General features: G+C 44.1%; 1 protein-coding gene across 3 annotated transcripts in view; it reads right to left on the reverse strand.

The window, feature by feature from the left end:
- Positions 1-5,222: 5,222 nt before the first annotated feature.
- Positions 5,223-20,904, reverse strand: part of CAB39 (calcium binding protein 39) — an 86,428-nt gene continuing 70,746 nt past the window's right edge. For 2 of the 3 annotated variants that reach the window (XM_032636822.1, XM_032636823.1), the window contains exons 6-9: positions 14,754-14,813; positions 11,099-11,164; positions 8,399-8,542; positions 6,642-7,772 (exon numbers count right to left, since the gene is read on the reverse strand). In XM_032636822.1, the coding sequence (XP_032492713.1) occupies positions 7,584-7,772; positions 8,399-8,542; positions 11,099-11,164; positions 14,754-14,813 (459 nt within the window). In that variant the 3' untranslated portion in view covers positions 6,642-7,583. Of the gene's footprint in view, positions 7,773-8,398; positions 8,543-11,098; positions 11,165-14,753; positions 14,814-20,904 lie in introns of all 3 variants that reach the window. The other variant, XM_032636821.1, reaches the window with a different exon arrangement.

Below are 20,904 nucleotides of genomic sequence, written 5' to 3' on the forward strand. Positions count from 1 at the left end.
CCCCCCGCCCGCCAGTGGCATGTTCATATCAGGTTGAGAAGCTGCTCCTAGCCTTGCCTCATGGTTCCAGGAACCTGTGAGGAGGGTGCCAGACAAACGACCTCTCCTCCTGGGCATTTAATGTAAACAGTTGGTCAGAGTGGGTGAGATTCTGAGACCCACTTTGCCACTGCTCATTGGGCCTCAATTATCTGCTCTTGCTAATTTTGGAGGAAGGCAGGCACTTGGAAGAGAATGTAGAGTGTAAGACGGAGAAAGAAGAAAAGAGACGCTGCTTGCTGAGTCCACTTCTGGCTCTGCCACCTACAGCTGTGTGGCCTTAGCTGAGTCGCTTAACCTCTCTGTCCCTCTGTTTCCTCTTCTGTAAAATCAGGATAATAGAGGGCCTAACCATCTGAGTGTTATGAGGATTAAGTGAGTTAGCCCTTGTAAAATGCTTGGTAATCACTCAGTCAGTATTAATGAGGATTGTTGGCAGTTAATGAAGAACCTTGAAAGAATGTTGACATGGGTGCTTTAGGAAGATTTAGATGGAGATGGTTAGCAAATATTGGGCCGCCAAAATGTTCGTTTGGGTTTTCCGTAACATCTTACTTTTTGGCCAGCCCAATATTTACCTACTAGTTACCACAAAAATAAAGTTGATACTTATTCTGTATCGCATCATCATACAATTAAATTTCTAAGTCTGTTTCCTAAGAAGGGAAAAAAGCTTTCTTATAATTGTAGAAGGTCTTGTTATAATTGTTGCAAGGACATCTGACTCGAAACCTTGAGACCAAAGCATTTGGAGGCAGAACCAACAGGATTTGCTGTTGACTGGATGGGAGGAGATGGTGGGAGACAAGGCAAGGAATCAAGGATGACTGTTGATTTAAGCAACCAGAGCCCTGAGCCTGGAGGGTGGGAGGCCTGCAGGAGTTCTGGTTTGGACCTGGTACATCTGTTGGACACACACGTGCAGTGGTGAAGATGCTACGTGTGCTGCTCTGTCCCCTCACATCCTGAACACCGGAGTGGCCTTTCACCTTGCATTTAGCCACACGTGCTGGGTGAATACCACACCCCACCCTCAGCCATTTTTTGGATCAGTGATTTTGTTTCATTTTATTATGAAACGTTTCAAGCACAAAACGTTTCAGGCAGAAAACTGAAAGGATTTTACAGGGGAAAACGATATAATGGGGGAGGAGAGTCAAAGCTCCCATGCAGAAAAATTCCAAGAAATATATGTAGATACTTGCTTCTAAGGAGATGGAGCCTAACCCCCACCCCTTGGGTGTGGGCTGCTTATATCGACTGCTTCCTAAGAGGACAGAATTGAAAGAGGGAAGATGAAAGAGCAGCTTTGCATTGGAGAAACCTGACAACACTAGCTCAGCCAGATCAAGGTCAGCATCGACAGGAATAGGTCCTGGTGACACTGTGCATCCTTGATATGCTGTGATGAGGATGTCTTCCTCCCCTAAACCCATAATCTCATTCGCATCATGAGGAAAACATCAGACAAATCCCACCTACGGGAGATTCTACAAAATACCTGACCAGTGCTCCTCAAAACTGTCATCAAAAGCAGGGAAAGTCTGAGACTGCACAGCCAAGAGGAGCCTCCGGGGACATGATGACTAAATGGCATGTGTGATCCTGGGTGGGGTCCTGGCAGAGAAAAAAAGACGTTAGGGGAAAACGAAGGATACCTGCATAAAGTATGGACTTTAGTTGATAATAACACGTAAGTATTCGCTCATTAATTGTGACAAATGTCCCATCCTAATTTAAGATGTTAATAATAATAGAGAAACCAGGTGCGGGGTATAAGGGAACTCTCTATACTATCTTTGCAATTTTTTTCTGTAAAACTACAACGCTTCTAAAAAGTAACGTTTCTTAAAAAACACAACAACTATATACCCATCATGTAAATCCTGCCCTTCACACTTTACTATCCTTATCACACTTCACATCTTTATCACACATCTGCCCTAGCCTTTTTTTTTTTTTTTTAACAGCCTCGCTTGACTACCTCTTCCTTTTTGCTCAAAACGGCACTCAGGAAGCCCGGGACCACCCAGCACCCAACTGCCACAGGATCTCTGGGTCCCTTCACATTTGTTAGGCTGGATTTGCTTTCTGGATGCCCCATGCCCCAGGCTTGGCAGCTGCTGAAAACAAAGAGCTCTACTGTCACCTAGTGGATCTTTAGAGGTAAAGCGTTGAGTGCAGGAAAACGGGAAGGAGGCCCAGAGTTGATTCCACCCTAGTCCCTTCCACACTGATCCCCATCTCAATTCTAATTTAGACCCGGACATTTCCTAACTCTGGCCCCGATTCCCAACTGTGCAATCATTTTGTAGGGTCATACTATACTTTTCTAAAAAAACTCTTTTGGAAGCGGGCAGAGCATGAGGGGATTGGGAATTTCCGTTTTGCTAGCAGTTTTGACGACCGTGGAGAACAGTTTTGGGGCCGTGGGTGTGCCCTGTCCAGCCGCCCCCTCCGGCAGCAGCAGCGATGGTCCTGAGCGGCCTCGCTGTGCCGGCCACGGTCTCTCCCCGAGGCGAGCGGGCCAGGAAGGGAGTTTCCCGAGGGCGGGCGGCACTGCTCCGCCGTCCCAGGCCTCCTTTTTTGAGGGAGGCCCCTCACCTGGCAGCCCGCAGGCGTGGCAGTTCATGCCCCGGGGTTAGAAGGAACACAGCAAGCACGTCTTAGTGGGGTGTCCCTGTAAGCAGAGCCTGGGACCAGGGTTCAAATGCTAGTCATTTCCTTGGGTCTCAATCCCAGGAAACCCCGTACCGAGCGGGACGTGAGCCAGGGGAGGGAAAGCATCTAATAAAAGGTGTGTCAGCAAACCATGGACGCGGCGGCTTCGAGCCGAGTGCTGCTGGGGAGCACCCACCCCGGCTGAGGGGCCGGGCGCTGGCTGAGGGCAGCTTCTGGGGACAGTAACTGCTGTACTTCTGGTGCCCGGGGCCACAGCAAGCAGCTTCCGGAGAGCAGGAGGGGGTGCCAAGGGACTGGGGTGAGGCCCCGCCAGGTCCTCTTGGTGTGTCCGTGTGACGGGGGTCGCCACCGGCCCCCACCTACTCAGCCCCAGGGAGTTGGTCCCGGGCGGCCTCAGCCCAGCAGGACCGGGCGCTGTCGGGTTAGGAGCGGCGCCTCTGGGACCCTGGCCGCCTTCTGCACACGGGGGAGGCTGTAAGGCGGGGAGCTGCAAGGAGGGGCGTGTTGGGGGGGGGTTGCAGGGAGGCCCACCAGGGAGTAAGCAGAGGGAGCCGGCTGCCCGCCGCCTCTTAGGAAGCTTCCCTGGGCCCTGCCCGCCGCTTCCGCACGCGCTTGAATCTCCAACGAACAGAGGACCCAGATACTGAAAAGCGGAGCAGAACCGTGCTGCTCGCACGGAACAGCGAGTGTGCAGGTGATACAAGAAACAGGAATGCTCACGGGCTGCAGCTCATCTTGCGGAGGATGGTGAAAAACAGAAACCTTCCCCCAAATCTTGGTGCCTGTTTCTAGGGCTACCTAGAAACGTGTTTCATAACCTCAGAGCACACGACCTTCCGCGCAGACACCGCTGCTTGCCACGCTTGGGGACCGAGGGAGGGTCCCCGGGCAGCGCGCGGACACCGGCCTTCCGTGCACGCGCTGCACCCTACCGCCGCAGCGGGGACCGGAGCCGAGGTCCGGTGTGCGGCCCCCGCCCGACGGCCACGCGGGGACCCGGGCTGCGCCATCCCCCGAGGGTCACTGTGGGGCCTCGTGCAAGCGCGCGGCCCCCGAAGCAACAGCTGGCGCCCCGGAAGGCGTGAACTCCGGGAGGCGGCAGTGCCCGCGAGAAGGTGTAAGTCTCCGGTCGCGTTAACCGTCTGGGGCTAAGTGCCCGGCGGCTGCGAGGGACCGGAAGTGCGCGCTGGCGCCGGAAGCGGGGTCGCCGCTCGGCGGGAGGGAGCACCTTGAGACTGTGGTGGGGGAGTCTCACCTCGTCCTTCGTGCCTTCACCTCTCCGGAGGGAGGGTCGTGAGGTGTGGGGAGGACACAGGAGTGGCCGGTGCCCCGCCTCGGGGCCTCTGCGGGGCGCGCTGGGCGCGGGGACTCACGGCCTCCGGCGGCTTCCGCTTCCAGAACAAGCGCGTGAGCGCGGCCGCCCTCCTCGGGCCTTCGCCACCACGGTTTGTTTGACCGTCACAGATGAAGGGAGAAGCCGGGTAACTTCAGCTGCGGGCGTGGGGACGGGGGGCGGGGCGGGGGGCTGAAGGAGGAAGCGGAACTCGCGTGAGAGCCCGAATCCAGGCCTCGGTGTGGACTCTCCTTCCGCGTGACGCGCGGCTCCCCCGCTCACCCTGAGGAGGGGCAGCGTCGCCTGGTCCCGCCGTCGTCTTTGGAGAAGCGCGACAGACACGTGGGTCGCACTACCTATAAGAGATTATAACAAGCAAAACGCTGTTATTCCGATTTCAGACGAGTGCTTTTGGCAAGAACACGTCGGGGAGGATGAAGACCCCATCCGCTGACAAGGGTTACAAAAAAATAAACCTCGAGGGCAGAGTTGTGTGCCACGTCCTAGCAGGTGGCCCGGAAGACGGACCTCCTCGCAGGTGCCATTTAACACTGTGCTTCCTTTCATAGTTCTTTCAACCTTCATTATAGTTTCACTCAAGGGACTTCACCCGTGGTCCCAGGGTAGAGAATCCACCTTCCAATGCAGGGAACTCGGGTTCAATCCCTCGTGGGGGAACTAAGGTCCCACGTGCTGCTAGGCAGCTAAGCCCACGCAGAGCCACTACTGAGCTCCCGCACCTCAAGGCAGCAACTAAGATCCAACACAGCACCCCCCCCCCCCAAAAAAAAGAAGAAAATATAATTTCACTCAAGTAATTTATAAATAGTCCTGGCAAGCACTCACTTTTATCTTAGCGTATTAATAATCACAGAACCAGCGACAGGATCTACTCCCCAAATGCTACGGTCTAAGAAGCAACGCTTGTATAAGGCTTACTAATACTTAACTGTGAAAGGAAAGGCCAGGGAGCTATGACCTAAATGAAAACCACATTTTTGACAACAAAAATAAAACCTCGAAGGGGAAAAAAAAGACTTAGAGGCTTGTGTATTAACTGTTCCTGGGTACAGTTTGTGACAAAGTTTGTGCTACCGTGTCTCCTGATGGTGTTGTTCACAGTGACACAAATGAATTTATCTATGACATCATAAAACCAAAAAACCAATGCTGTTTCTCCAAAATTTTATTTTAATTTAAATTACAGGGCCAGCCAGATAATCTGATAAGAAATTTACTTTTCCTCGAGAGAAAGGAAATGCTTCCATGGCATTGTTAACAATTGTATACATCTCCACCTTTTTTAAGGGTTAAAAAATCACACATTGAGTAACTGACTTATGTAAAATGAAACCTTTATAACACAAAAAGAAACCACTTCCAGTATAATAGTTTTGGTAATATGAATATATTAAATGATCATAACTTCAAATGCAACTTTTCAACTTTGAATGTTTTCACATTTTAACAACAAAAACCCCAAAGTCTTAACTATCCCCAGATTCCAATGCAATAGTAATATATCAGTGTTTTCTTTGACACACTGCACCCCTGTCTTCCACACAGGCTCTAGTGCTATGACAGCACTGCCAAAGTGGAAGCTGTTGTTTCAAGTTCTAAGAACCAGCTTGGCAAGGAAACCTTTCTTCCATTTGGTGTAATTAATGTTTGCACACGGAATCCAGATACCCAGCACTGGACCACAAGAACCAGAATGATGCATCGCAGCCAAGTCTGCCTTCCTAAACATCTTGGATATTTTCATTTCAAGGAGCTTGGATTGCTTTCTCTAGTTCCGATAGAAAAACATGAATTATTTTACACAGATTTTGGTAAAGACAGCCTCAGGAAAACCAATTATAAGTGTAGACTGCCATTTCAATTAAACAGAATAAAATATATCTATGTTTTCTGGAGCTGTTTTCCTAACTGGTGCTCCTAGAAGGAGATCTTAAAGCCGCTGAAACATCAATTGGGAGTCTCACTTTACTGGCTGATAATTCAATTAGTAAGAGAGGCTAGCAAAGAATAATTATATAAATTTCTTAATCAGCTACAGCCATGCTGAATTCGAACTGACAAACTCTGATTTGTAAGTTGTTAGTTGTGATCTTCATATCACTAAGATGAACAGATACCATTCTAATAACTTTACATAGATATATTCTAGGAGACGTTGTTCTGCCGTGGTCACAGTAACAAAAAAGTGGTGCAAAATCAGTTACTTTATAAATACTGATAATTTGCAGCATTAAGGAACAGGACATTAAAAAAAATAAATTTCCCCATGACACCTATGACTAGGAACTCTTCTTTTCCTAAGAGAAGCCAAAGTTTTAATTATTCAGTTTCACAACTATTGTACTGGATTACTTTAAGAAAGAAAAGGTGCTCTACAGAGGTCTCCCCCACACACAAAGAATCGGCGTTAATTTAGCATAATCGGTATCATTCATAGATGTGGAGAACTCATGACTCATTTTAAATGAGTAAGGCCAATATTATGCAGGAAAGTGTAGCTGACTGAGTTCCAGATCTGTATTGTAGCCTACTGATGGCACCCCATTGGATAACTGAATACAAAGGACTGGTTTACTTTTTCTTTTAATGCTGTGATACTTAAATCAGCATTTTCAGGTGATCTGAAGTATTTCAATTACATATTATGAGCATTCATTTTTTGCAAAAACTCAATATTAGGTAATAGTTACATACTAATACAATAACATTCCTCTGCTGTACAAATTAAATCATTTAAAAGAAATGAGCATTCTAAGAATTATATACAAAAGGAAACTGTAAGCATTGTTGAAATGAAATGCGAGGTGTCGTTGCTAGCTCTACTGTTTTAAAATACCTTCAAAAAGTAAAATTAACAAATACCCTTCAACATATCCAGGTTTACAAGTCTCAAGAAAATCAAATGTCAAAAAATTCTAGAAAGCTGTGAAAAGCATATATACATTTTCCTTATGACCTTATGGAGCTTCACAATTTTGAGAAGCTGCTAAGTTTCAGTATCAATTTATTCGTGTGTCAACTTTATCCATCCAAGAAGCTCACATCTTGGATACAGTTCCCCTATGATTTCAAATAAAGCTCTGCACAGTCTTCCATTAGTGAAGGCATATAATCTTACCAAGAATCCACACCCAGATCTTTAACAAAGATAAATGCAAACAAGCAGGTCTGCTCTGATAGTATCAGTGCCCTCTTCCCCTAACACACACTATCATCTATGCATTTGCCTTCATGAACCTAGCCACGTTCAGAACTTCTACAGCAAACGGAGTCTTTGAATTCTGAAATGACACAGAGATCAAGAAAAAGTCCACGTGTGCTCTAGCGTGCAAGAAAGCAGCAGCTACGTTCTCCAACTTGGACTAAAAAACAAACAGGTAAAAGGAAAACCGTTCACTAACAGCAGATTAGCAGTAATGTTCCTCATGGACTGATAACAGTGCCTGATGCTGAATAGCTAACAGCAGATGCTGAATTTGGATTTAATATTTTAGATGTTTATAGGAAATTAGGCTTCTTGCTGAGCTGGTCTCTTCAAATCCCTGATCTGTTTAACTAAATAGGTCTTCTCATCGTTAAACTGTTCATCCTCGGTCCTGTCATTCTGGAACTTGCTGAGGAACTCTATAAGTTTGGTCTGGTTCTTGAGGAGGATGTCTAGGATGGGCTGCGTCTTGTTAGGATTGGCTACAAACACCTGCACAGAGAAAAATCAACATCAGCCAAAGGGAAAGAACAAGACACGGGGACATGTATGCCGCGGTTAGCAGAGCACGTGCTATACACATCCAATGCTTCCCTGGGGCCTGTGGTGAAGCCAGGATTATTAATTCAGAGGTGTTCGCTTTGGAAGACCTATTTTACAATTTAAAAAGGGGGGAGAATTACATGTTTTAGCACAAAAAGGACTGACATATTCACTCATGCTCTGAAACTAAGCAGTTGCGATTAAATATAGACTTTGATTGTAGAATAAAATGAGCAGGAGTTATTTCTGGGCAGAGGAGGTCAGAATGGATTTTAAGAACAAAAAGCTCCGTGGAAAGCATTAAGAAATGGATTACCCTTTACTTGAAGATTAATAATCTTCTATGCCAAAGATAAACGACACCCCTCTACAAATAAACTTTGCTTGTTCCCAAATGCGAATGGTATATACCCTGTTTCTGGGTCTATTTTTGTTTAAATGTTGTACCACACAACTATGAAAATTGACTGAACTGAGCTGTGTCACTGAGATTACCAAAATGAACCTAATAAAACTTTAGTAATTTGTAAATGAAATGGGATGAACAACTAGTGTTTATGCTTTTAGTACTCTACCTTAAAAACGTGGAAGGCCTCAAACTGGATGTTACGGCTTTTGTCTCGTAGAAGGTTCATCATTAACTTGAGGTTCTCAGGTTTACTGATGTATTTTGTCATAATTGTGAAGTTGTGTCTGTCTAATAGTAGCTCACCAAGAAGCTGAGAAGACAAACAGTTACTCTTGCATTATCATTTAAGATTTGAAGTAAACCAAAGTTTTAAAAACAATTCATTAAATTATCATCATTATTAAGCACAGAATATTAGTAGGCACTCAAAAGACTGATGAACTGAACTGAATTATGACCTAAAAGCTAACGAGTGCCTCCTATTTGTTACTTGAACACCTACCTGTTTCTTCTGGGGTTTAAACCTATGGTGAGTCTGACACTGCTCTCTGAAGAGGACATTCCAGTCACATTTGGCCCAGAATCTGAGACTGTCAGAACCTATTCTTTAAATATGCATTTGTGTTATCTCAGTAAAAAGAAACTGGTCAGACGATAAGTTACTGAATAACTATATACCTTAGCTTAATTTAAAAATAATTTTACTATTTCTTATTTTATTTATCTGAACTTTACAGGACAAAGGGTTTCATGTACAAAGTTTTCCACATACTTACCCCTAAACACACCAAACTTATCATTTTATCTTATCTGATTCAGAAAGGTTTATAAAAACAAATACTTTTCTGTTCCTTCTTAAGCAAGGTATCCTGAAGATACTCTAAGCTTTTCTTAGTGACTCCTCAACATTACTAAAAATGACATTAATTAAGCTAAAAAAAAGTTCATGCCTTCAGCTAAGTCTGTGCTTCCTGAGTTCTATGGAGTTGACTATACCGTATCAGCCCTTAATTTTAAAATTGTCCCTGCTTGTTCTAGATTTCTCTTTTTCTGAAGCCAGCAGTCACCTCTTCATGCTGTCAGTGTGCCAACTTCTAGTCAAGGACTAGTGTGCAGGTGGTATAACCTGCCTGGGGACAGGGAGCAAGCTGTGGTCCTTGTGGACACAGGCAGAAGCAGAGCAGTGGAGAGCCTGGCCCCTGGCACCAGCCTTCCTGGGTTCCAGTCCTGACTCCCTGCTCCCTGTGAGTTCTCTAACCTTGAGAATGTTATTTAACTTCTCTGTGCCTCAGTTTTATCATCTGTACAGTGGGAGTGGTTAATGGACCTGTATCTTATGAGAGTATAGTGAGAAGTAAAAGCATGAATACATGAAAAGCACGCTGGACCCGAGTCTAATAAGAGACATGGAGTGATGTCTAAGGGAAGGAAAATGCATGGATAGAGCTACTTTGCCATGGTTTACTTGCTGTTATTAATTCCTTTCTGGGTTCCTGGCTATGTTCTAGATACCTGAAGTTTCCAGATAACTGATCTCTAGATAAATAACATGTCATCATAGTAAATCAAAAATAACCTGATGTGCAGGAAAACAAATCTATTCTACTTAGGATTTATAAAGAATTTAGAGGCAGAATTCAAAAGCTCACATAGGTTTCACATCAAATCTGAATCAGAAAATATACAACTTTCAAAGTAAGAAGCCCAGTATTTACTCTTACGGAGGCTCAAAAGGTAGTATTAAGTATGCATAGACTTATTGGGTGTTAATTTTCTGTCACAGAAACCAAAGAAATACTGAAAATGACTCATTTCAATGTGATTATCTAGAGAAGGATGACCAGTAATTTAAAGAATTTCTTTGGACATAAAAAATTGGGGGAATTCCCTGGCGGTCCAGTGGTTAGGACTCCACGCTCTCACTGCCGAGGGCCAGGGTTCATTCCCTGGTCTTAGAACTAAGATCCCATAAGCCATGCAGCGGGGCCAAAAATAAACAAAAACAAACAAACAAACAAATAAATTGAAGCTTGGTACAGGGAATACAAATTTGCTGGTAAAATAAATATAGGGATAAATAAATGCCAATGTGGCAGCAAAAAAGAGAGTACAAATTAAAATACATTTTTAGAGTACCACTGGTCCTCAGAATTTCTCCATGTGTTCATGAGAAACTGTAGGAATGAAAGACTTGCTTCATATCCATTCCTTCGCTAGCCATAGTGTCTCTGGGGCAACGATTCAAATCTGCTGTTGTAGCCGAAACAGCCACAGACAAGATGTAAATAAAAGAATACATCTGTGTTCCAATAAAACTTTATTTACAAAAATACACAGTGGGCTGGATTTGGTAGTTTGCCAAACCCTGTTCTAGAGTTTTAAATATTTAAGTTTCAAATGGAATTGTCCACATCCTATTTTGATACAAAGCAGCCAAACTCGTCTACGGTTCACAGTGTCACTGCTCACGGCCACCCCTCTCCCCTCACACAGAAAGATTGTGCCATCTGGGCAGCATTCTGGGGAACAAAACACCTGCAGCGCCTTCAATTTGGTGATACGATTCTAAGTTTTAACAATAGGCTCCCAAATCTAAAATACCTCATTACTAAATGATTAAATCCTCTTCAAAATTCTGTATGTTCCATTTTGGTATCTCTAACACATGAGGAGGTGAGCAGGGGCAGCTGCCCCGCATGAACCACTGCTGAACCCCGCCTGTTCCTTTCCACAAAAATCTTGACCATGGGCAAGTGTATTTTCCCTGCAAAGGTCTAGAACCCATAGCACCATATCTCCCTTTCCCCAAACACACATTTCAAATAAGGGGTGGAGAGAAATGAATTACTTCAATAATTTGTCATACCTTGAGTGACTGTCTTTTTGTCACATAATTTTCTGAATGAAGTAACTTCTCATATTCACTGAAGAACTAAAAGACAAGAAAACACGTATCAGAGTTATTTTTTTAAAGACCAGTAATAACATTAAAAAGCTTGAGTACAAACTTCTAACAGCACAAAGGCCAATCGCTGCCCAAGCTCAGCCCCTCCTGTCTGCTTCACACCCATCCTCAAGGTGATACCCACTGGTTACCTCTACGAAGAAGGCTCCTGGCCCCCTCTCAGCTCTAGCCAGGTGCGCATATAGCTTAAATCTGGTCCTCTTCTGTCCAAACTCCATATGCACACAACAGAACTCCCTTTCCCCCCACTGTTTTCTCACTGTTGAGTCAGCTCTCATTTCCTGGTGTTAGATTAGAAAATTCCTATTTTTTTACAACTCAACTAGTCCAAAGCACAAGCACAAATAGAAAAGTTGCCTGTTCTTTCAAAGCAAGAAGAGAAAATAATTAAAAATAGAAGAGAGAAGAAATTCAGCACTTTTAAATAGGCAGGTGTCCCACAGAAGGTAGGACTTGAGCTCAAACTTGACTAATGGGAGAGATTTCGTTCGGAAATGGGGAGAAGAGATACTCTTGGGGAAAAGAAAGGGAAGAACACAGCATGAGCGAAGACCTGGAAAATGCAAAATGATACAGATATAAGAGCTGATGAATGTCCACTAGATTTACAAAATGGTGCTCCCTAACAAGAACAGTGTCCCTGGAATGGTGAGGAGCAGAAGCAGAGGAAAGCAGGGAGGTGGGAAATAGAAGTGAAGGGCACACAAGGGCTAGGGCCACACTTCCCAAAAGTTAGAAGAGAAGGCCACTTAGCTGTTTGTTTTAACTACAGACAGGTTTTAAAAGTTCCAAAGTTTTGCAGTACTAGTATGACTCTGCTGGGTATCAGTGCTTTACTGAGACCTTTCCTCGGTTGTGGTGGGTGGTAGAGAATGCCTGCTTTGTAATTTGTCCATGCTAAAACCGTTTCTACCTTTGCTTTATGATGGGTTCTCATCAGCCATTCGTCTGTGGTTTAGAGCAGGGGTTGGCAAACTACAGCTCATGGGCCAAATCCAACCCACCGTCTGTTTTTATACAAGTTTTATTGGAACGCAGCCATGCTCATTTGTGTATGGTAAACAAATTCAGTTTATGAACTCTTTATGGCTGCTTTTGCAGTAGAACAGACAGGAGAGCTGACAGAGACTGCATGGCTATGAAGCCTCAAATATTTACTATCTGGGTGGCCCTTTAGAGAAAACGTTTTCCAGCCCTTGGTTTAAAGCTAACCAGAACTGCCTACGCATTCATTCTGTTGCTTATCTCTAGGCAGAGGTGGGATGGCCATCTATTTAGTATGCAAGCAACTAAAACTTTTCTCTTCAGAGATGGCTGTTAACCCTACCTTCTCTCAAATGATCGTCAAGTCAATGATCAAACAATTGGGTCTGCCTTTAATCAATAATGCAGAAACAGGAACACCTCAAGTTCTCGACAGAAAATGCAAGTTACGATTTTCTGCTGCATAATTTTTAGGGTAAGCTTTGGTTGCAAGAAATTATTCTCAAGGAGAACTGCCTGGTTAGATTTTATCCCTGGGCCAGCAATAAAGGACTAGGAGAGACAGAGGTCAGGCACTGTTTGGCCCCCTCAAAGATTTGCTCTCCGTGAGCGCCATTCTATTTACTGCAGAGGCACGCTCGGTGACTGCGTCCACTACATGACACTGTAATTCAATTCCCGTCTAAGAATGTCGATGGGAGAAATTTGTTCCAGGTCCCAGTGCTAGAAAAGGCTGTTTCTTTTGAACAAGCTTTACAGATACTGTGAGCTTTTCCTTGGTTTTGTTTCCCTCTATGCTTTAATTATTAGAAAGCTCAGAGTCAAGTGTACAGATTCTAGAGCATGTGTTTTTGCCCAGTAACTCCACCTCGGCTTAATTTAAATTGCCTGCACCTCCCCACTTTCCTTCTCCTCCTTGGATCTGAGTGCACTGCACGCACATTTCTGTCAGCTGCTGCACATAAATTTGCTAAAATCCTGTTAACCAATGTCACCCATTAATAACATATAGGAAAATATTTTATCGCAAAATTAAAGCGACATCATTGCCGGTAGCAAATTTCTGGGAAATTAGTTTTTATCTTTGGTAGGTTTTCAATTAAGATACTCATATGTTTAATTAAAAAAAATACCCTTGAGACCATGTGGTAATAGAAATAATAATGCTAATGTTTATTAAATGCTTACTGTGTTCCAGGCACTGTGTCTTGCATTTGACACACACATTCTTATCTAATTCTCACAGCAACCCAGTAGTAAGAAGGTGCTATTATGAGCCTTCTTTTAGAGCTGAAGATCCTAAAGGCACAGAGGGTGAATGAAGGCTGCTGCCCAAGAGCTAGAAGCACACGGTGGAGCTGGGACTTGAAGCCAAACTCCACGCAGTCTGGTGCCAAAGCCCACGCTTCTAACTACTGTAAAAGGCACCAACAAAACGACTGTGCTTCCAATTTAAACCAACAAATGCACAGGAAAAAAAAACACACCCACATGCCAATGTACACGGGCAGAAAAAAAAAAAAAGACCAGCTATGTTTAAGCCATTGATGAGGCTATTTATGAGGGAATTAATATGTACTCAGCACTGTGTTAGGATGTTACTGGGAGTGGGAGGGAAAGACGGGAAAAGGAACACAAGGAATTAGAAAGCATAGGTTTTGCCTCCAAGAATCTTCTAATTTAGTTCAATGGCACAGTGAACAATGAAGTATTAACAATACCTGGGATTTTAAAAATTCAAACAACTAGTGGAAGAATGAAAACCTAAGCCAAATCTTGGGGGAGAGATAGAAATTTTAAGTGGATTGTTACTATCATAACTTCTCCAGGAGCACCTATGAGATCTTGGACAATGCCTACATTAAACTAGTATGGCATAAGGAAGTGCTCATGGGAATTGTGGAGAGCAGAGCTGACACATGGTGGGAGAGAACACATGACGCTACTGCTGTGATGATCAAGGGCAACCAGGTTATCAGAGCACCCAGCACTATTCACAAACCTCTGGGGGTTCTACTACTAGCTCAATCTGGAGGGGGCCTTAAGGCTGGGCTAATCCAATGTCTTCATTTTACAAATAAGGACAGACTTCTGAGTCCCCCAGCGGGCCTTGGTCTTGGTCACAAGGAGTCAGCAGCAGAGCAAGGGCAGAACTGGCTGCTGCATCCTCTAGGCTAGAGTTCTGCCCATCTACCTGCTGCTGTGCCCCTTTCTCTCTATTTGTAAGCAGCAGGAATGTGAGCAACTAACGGAAAGTAAGGGGAAGATAAGAAGTCAGACGGTAATTTTCTTTTTATCTTAACTGTATATTATCATTCAGCAGCAAAGTGCTTTATTTTCCTCTTCTAAAGCGAGAAAAGATGCAAAGTGCAGTGTGTCATCAAAAAGATAAAATGCTGTTCTGACCACGTAACGCTCTATACCTTGTTTTAGGAGAGAAATGATTACAGCACAAATTAAAAACATTGTATTTCCAAAATAAATACTCTGGTACAAAATCTAATTAAAATCTTTCATTTCTGGTAACAAAACTTACAATGTGCTATTTTAAAATAGTGTTTCATGTACTTACTCTATCATAATGTTGTTCCAAAAATTCTGCGCTGAGCAATTTATGTCTTGTAAGTAAATCCTAGGAAAAGAAAATACACTTTTTACAGTTGTTTGGCATTCAAGTTCTTTTAGAAAAGAGAATCCTAAACATTCCACGCCATTTTACCTGATAAAAACTGTTGTTAAAAATTACTATACTTAAAAACATTTGAGCATGAGTCGTACTGAAAATGTTGATTCTATGTAAGAGCAAATAAAATCATTAATAATCAAATTGTGATTGTAATGATTGAGTGTCACAGGTCTACAGCTCTTAGAAGGAAAAATTTTTTAAAAATTTATAAGGCAATGGAGATAAAAACTCAAAGAAAGGGAATCAAGAATTGAAATGAAATAAAAGTAAACGGTTGTGATAAAATGTCAAATAGTATACTGCTCCTGGTGGCGAAAGAGGACATTTCTTTTATTAGAAAAAGTACTGGAGGTTCCATCTTCTTCCTCCTAAATTCAGTTACATTCAGTTTCATACTGAATGCAATCTTTTTTCAGAGGTAGAATGTTTTTTAAAAGCCCCATCATATTATAAACATTAGCTCCTAAGTAAGCAGACTAATGCTGCAAACATGTAGCACCAGAAGTTAGTATGACCTAGAGTCCAATTGTGCACCCCTATGAAATCGAGCTTATGCCTCACCCCATGAATTTCCCTGGAAACAACTCAAGGATCATTCATTCAGAAAACACCTACTATGTGCCAGATAAAGTTCTAGGTGCTGGGGCTACAAAGACAAAAAGATATGGTCCTTGCCTTCAAGGACATAGAAGTTAGCAATCAACTAGGCTTGGTCTCACCACCAGGTGGGAACAAGAATGGAAACACGTGACAGCACGAACAGCCAATTCATCTTTGGTGAATTAATGAATTAAATTCCTTTACAGCTGCCCACTGGAGGTCACTGCCAATAATCCCCTTTCTGCAAACCAACTTTCCTTTAACTTGTTTTCTTTGCTGTGTATGTTTGACTTACCCAGGTTACAAAGAACTAGTGTTTCCTGAAGTTTGTCCTGAGAAGTACTCTAAGGAATGCTGCATGGTCAACGAATGAGGAAAGAGCTACAGCTCTGGTACCCTCGTGGGGATCCATCAGGCTTCAAGAGATTTTGCAGGGAGCTCTTTTACTGCCTGCTTGTTAGTACCCTTCCCTGAAAGGCCTCCTTTGCATAGGCTTTCCCCTGGCCTAGTTACTTCCAACCTTTGGACCTCGACTCAAACATCGCCTCCATGGGGGACCCTTCCTGACTGGTCACTGGCACCAAAGCATGGTCACAGTTATGACTTGACATCTGTGGGATTATTTTATTAATGTCTCTCTCATGATAGGCTGTAAAGTCTATAAATACAAGGGTCATGTCTATTTTTACTAATCTCTGAATCCCCAGCACCTATGCAGTATCCAGCACATAGTAAGAGCTTAATATTTAATAAATAAATGAATGAACCAACAGAATCAGGGAACATGTTTGGGAAAACAGCACATTAAGCAATCTTCAAAGTATGTTTTTAAGAAGGCTTCTAACTCTACCCCAAAGACTTACAGGTGTTCAAACTGCTGGATGGGGTATGTGTCCTATGCCCATGGAAGGTCTACCCAATTTTTCCTAAATCCCCCTTGGAGATTAAACAGGCAAAATTAGAAAACCTGGAGTTTGAGTACCTTCAAGCATCTGGAAAGAAATGCTATGAGGCTTCCCCACATGGAAAGGAGGAGATGGCAGGGCTAGAAGAAATTATCTATTGGTCCATGGGGTCAGATGTGAGGGAGACAGGAACATGAGAACCTTATGGGAATGTATCAAGCATGCTTGTTAAAGAGTGTGTCCCGCCTCTAACATGCAACTGTGTGGTCTATGACGGTCTCCCCTGAGTTAGGAGCCTCAAGGGCAGGGGTTTGTCTGGACAGATCACTGCTGAACCGGGAATTCCCTGGCAGTCCAGTGGTTAGGACTCTGCACTTCCACTGCAGGGGGCCCTGGTCAGGGAACTAAGATCCCCCAAGTCGTGCAGTGTGGCCAAAAAAAAAAAACAAGAGATCACTGCGGAACCTCAGGACCTAAAGACACGAGCAGGCACTCAGAGACTTGTGGAATGAACTGAATGAACAATGAAAAAGTGAATTTAAGGACTGCTGTGGCTAGATCCATGCAAGACTGAGTGTCACGTCTACTTTTTGTGGCTGGGTCTTTCTGAAGGCCACTGTGAGGAAGTACAGAGCCGGGAGCCAGGTGCTCACCGCTCTGTCATGATATGACGAATGAGAATGCCAAAGGAGGGGGTCTCAGAGACAACGGCTCTCCACTGGGGTTGGTTTCTTAGAAACAGGTAGGTAGAAAGTATTACCCTGAAAAGCAAAGATCCTAAATATGCTGCACCAGAGTTTTTTTCTTTAGGTCTGAGTAAGGTGACTATTTACCTTGAAAGCTGTATCTCCAGCAGCAGCAAGGGGCTCACAGTTGGGCCACACATGACAAGGGGGAACCTCAAACATCTCCCCATCAGAGATTCTACTTGCTATCATCTGGTTTAAAGAGACCAGGAAGCTCAGGAAACCACTGCCAATCTAGGAATCACTTCTCCATGGCCTTGGGGTAGGAGAGACTGGAAAGGGGTGCTGAGGCTGCTAAAGCAGCCCTTCTTTAAGGAGAGGAAAACATTAGCAGGGAAGGAACAATTGCTGGGAGCTGGCACAGAGTAAAAAGGCTGATACTAAGCTGGGAAAAGAGGAAGTGGGGACTTGCGCAGAGCCTCTGTCTCCTGAGAGGTGGGAAAAGACCTTACCCTTGGAACTAGAGCCGAGAGCTCTGGAGAGCTCAAACCAGGCTGGGGTGGGGTTTGGGGGGGGGCAGAAACCAACAGATCAGAAAACGAAGGCAAGTGGTCATGCAGCCAGCATCTGGTAAGCGACCTGCAGAATGGACAGGGTGCACGCGGTCCCAGATCAGCAGAGCTGCTGGGCCAGACAGCAGGGGGACAGAAAGAACCTGTTAAATTCCAGTACAGCCGAGACCCTGGTATTACCAGGAGAAAGGTCAGGGATTCATCTCCCAAGTCCAGCAGGTTGAGCAGCCGACTTTTAGGGTGGGCTGAATTAAAAAGATTCCTAAAAGTTATGTGAGTTTGGGTCCCGAACATCATGTCACAAAGACAGCCCTGGAATCCCTAAAGAAATGCTGCTCACCCGGGGGCTATTTTCACAGAGGCTTGGCAAGTCATGTGGCCCAATTTCATACTTGATGACTGTCTATGTCCAAGGACAAGAGACTCAGTTCTTCCAACTGTGTGGTTCACCTTTGGAGCTCTGAAAGTCAGAAAGTTCCTCCTGTGCTAGAGAGTCAAAACCTATCCCCAGGTTATTTCCAGAAAACTGTCAGACTCAACAGAACTAGGTTTAGTACATTTTCTCTAGGACCCACTTTAAATACAAGTGGTGCTCCCACACAAGTCCCTACCGAGTCTCCTCTTCTTCAGGCTAAATACGTCCAGTTCCTTTAACCACTCCTCGAATGACAGGTTCTCAGTCCCCCTCACCATCTACTGTCTTCTGAAAGTCATCTATTTGTCTATGTGCCTCTTAAAGTGTAGCGCCTGGAATGGAACACATTTATGTGTTGTTACCTTATAAGCTTATAGTGGGGTTGAGACCATCGACAGCTCCTTAGGTCACATGTTATGTGGTCACAGGTAGCTTAGGGGCAGGGCAACAACATCATACTGTTTAATTTTACTGGACATACTCAGAATTTTGTTTACTCAGGGTGGGCTCTCTAGTCAGACTGCCTGGGTTCAAATTCCGGCTTCCCCATTTATGGTCTGACTTCCCCCAACATTTCTAGGCTTCAGTTTCCTTATCTGTAAAGGAGATAATAACAGTATCTCCTTCATAGGGTTGAGTGTGATATGACGTTACCTGCCTTTTAGTCATTATTACACTCTGTAACAATTACACCTAGCATTACCTATTATTATTATGCCTTACTCCCACATCTCATATTGACAGAGCTGAGTCCTCTGGAGGACGACCTCAGTTCATCCGTATTTAATGTCAACCTGTTATCTTCTGGCCTCTCTGGATCTTTATGAGGCCTTATTTCAGGATCTCTGTTATCTGCCTTCTATCCCCTCATGGCATACATTTGTTATCACCCTTTATCTAAGTCTTTAATAAAAATGTTCAGCTGTGCTGAGTAAAGACAAATCCACTAAAAATTCTGCTCCAGGAGGGTGGCAATCCATTTTCTGGCTCCTTATGGATATGGCGTTCAATTATGAACTGCTACCCTGAAACTCCATCTAGCTCCTATCTTTTCATTGTTTCCATGAAAACAGACCTGTACAATTATTCAACATCTAATATATCCACATTGTCATAAAGGAATAATTCTAATAGCTACTGTTCACTGCACCCATACTATGTGAAGACACAATAACCCTGACATACTAGTATTACCTACATTTTGACAGATGAAAAGACTGAGGTTAAATCAGCAGCAGAGCTGGGAACTGAATCCAGGCAGCCACACCCTTAGCCCCCTGATCTACTGGCGTCTATGAGATTAGTATGACTGAACTTACTCTTAGTGAATCCATGCTGGCTGTGGGTACACGGTTTCCTTTCCAAAATGCTCAGAAATCATCTCTTTAGCAATACTTTCTAGTACCTTACACAGGTATAATATCGAGCTCCACCAGCCTCTCTGGGGAATCTACCTTCTTTTACTCTGGAAAATTGGAAATATATTTGTTGGCCTTCTGATGTCCCTCCCCATCTCCTTAATTCCTCAAAAAAAAAAAAAAATCACGAACAAATATTTGGCCACTGATTTACTATCTCAGAACCCCATTCGTTCAAGCTATCAATCTTAGACATATTTCACGCAGGTAGTTTTAATTTCCTTTTAAGACTCAGCACCTGTTCCTTGGACTTTAAATCCAGGGTTATGGATAAGCTGCATTTGTTTCAAAGTTTTTGTGTGTAGAGTGCACTTTCTGGGAAGGTAGCTCTGGTCATATTCTCGAAGGAGAGCACGAACCATCTACTCTTTTCTGATATAAAAATGTTCTTTGCAAAGAAGACATTAGCAAACCAGAAGAGGAGCGGTCCTCCCTCCCTGCTTGTCAGCACCTCTGGTGTGAAAGTGAGACCAGAGCCGACCAGACATTTTAAAGGAGGGGTGGGTGGTACCTTCGGCGTGTTTGGTAGGTCTGTGCCTCTCTTATATTGTCTTAGTTTTGGGCTCTACTTAACTTTGCTTCTTGGAGAGCTCTCCATTCAGGAGGCTCTTTAATTAGCTCTGCCCCTTCTGAGTCAACGGGAGCAGCTGAGATACAGAAGCCAAGCTCGCTCCTCACTGCTCTCTCTTCTAGAGCTCATCCTTAGAATCCTACATGGTTTTAAAGTTTTTCTTCAGGTAGGGAATACCTGCCTGACTCTGCCCAATCCTTCCCTCTCTGGCTACCACGACCTGACAGGGCTGCTTTACCCACAGTGATTCCATCACCACCGTTTTCTTCTTGGTGAGAATTTCATTCAAAAAAGCAATCCTATCTGAAATGGAATTATCAGCAAGGCCAATCAGGGACTCACATCTGTGGCACAGAGTTAGCACATCTCTCTCACCTCTGAGCCAACTGCGCCAGGAGCGTGTGACCTGTGCTCTTCTTGGTCAGGCGGTCTGGCTGCATTCTCCGACCCCACTGCTGCTCCTCTCCTCTGCCCTCACCCTCCTCCTCCCAGAGTGTCCCACGCTGAGGCTTCTGGCTTTCTTCCCACCCAGGAGTATCCCTTCCTGACATATGGTGCTGCTACATCTCCCTTCATTACAGGTCTGCTTCTTTTGAATGGGGCGTCCCCTTCCATCAATATATCCCAGGTCATGAGTCCCATCCCACCAAGTGCAGTGATACCTAAGATGTCATATTTTCCACTCTATGTTATAATCTCATATTCATTTCATTTTGCTTTGTACATTAACATATAAATATCTGAGGTCTTCTGACATCCTCTCTAATAATCCCTAGGCGGCCAAGTTCCCAGGCTTTCATCCCATTTTGAGGGTGTTCATTCGCTCTGAGGGACAAATTTTATTCAGAGACCAAGACGTGCTCATTATCT

The sequence above is a fragment of the Phocoena sinus genome, chromosome 7 (genome assembly GCF_008692025.1).
Source record: "Phocoena sinus isolate mPhoSin1 chromosome 7, mPhoSin1.pri, whole genome shotgun sequence".
NCBI lineage: Eukaryota > Metazoa > Chordata > Mammalia > Artiodactyla > Phocoenidae > Phocoena > Phocoena sinus.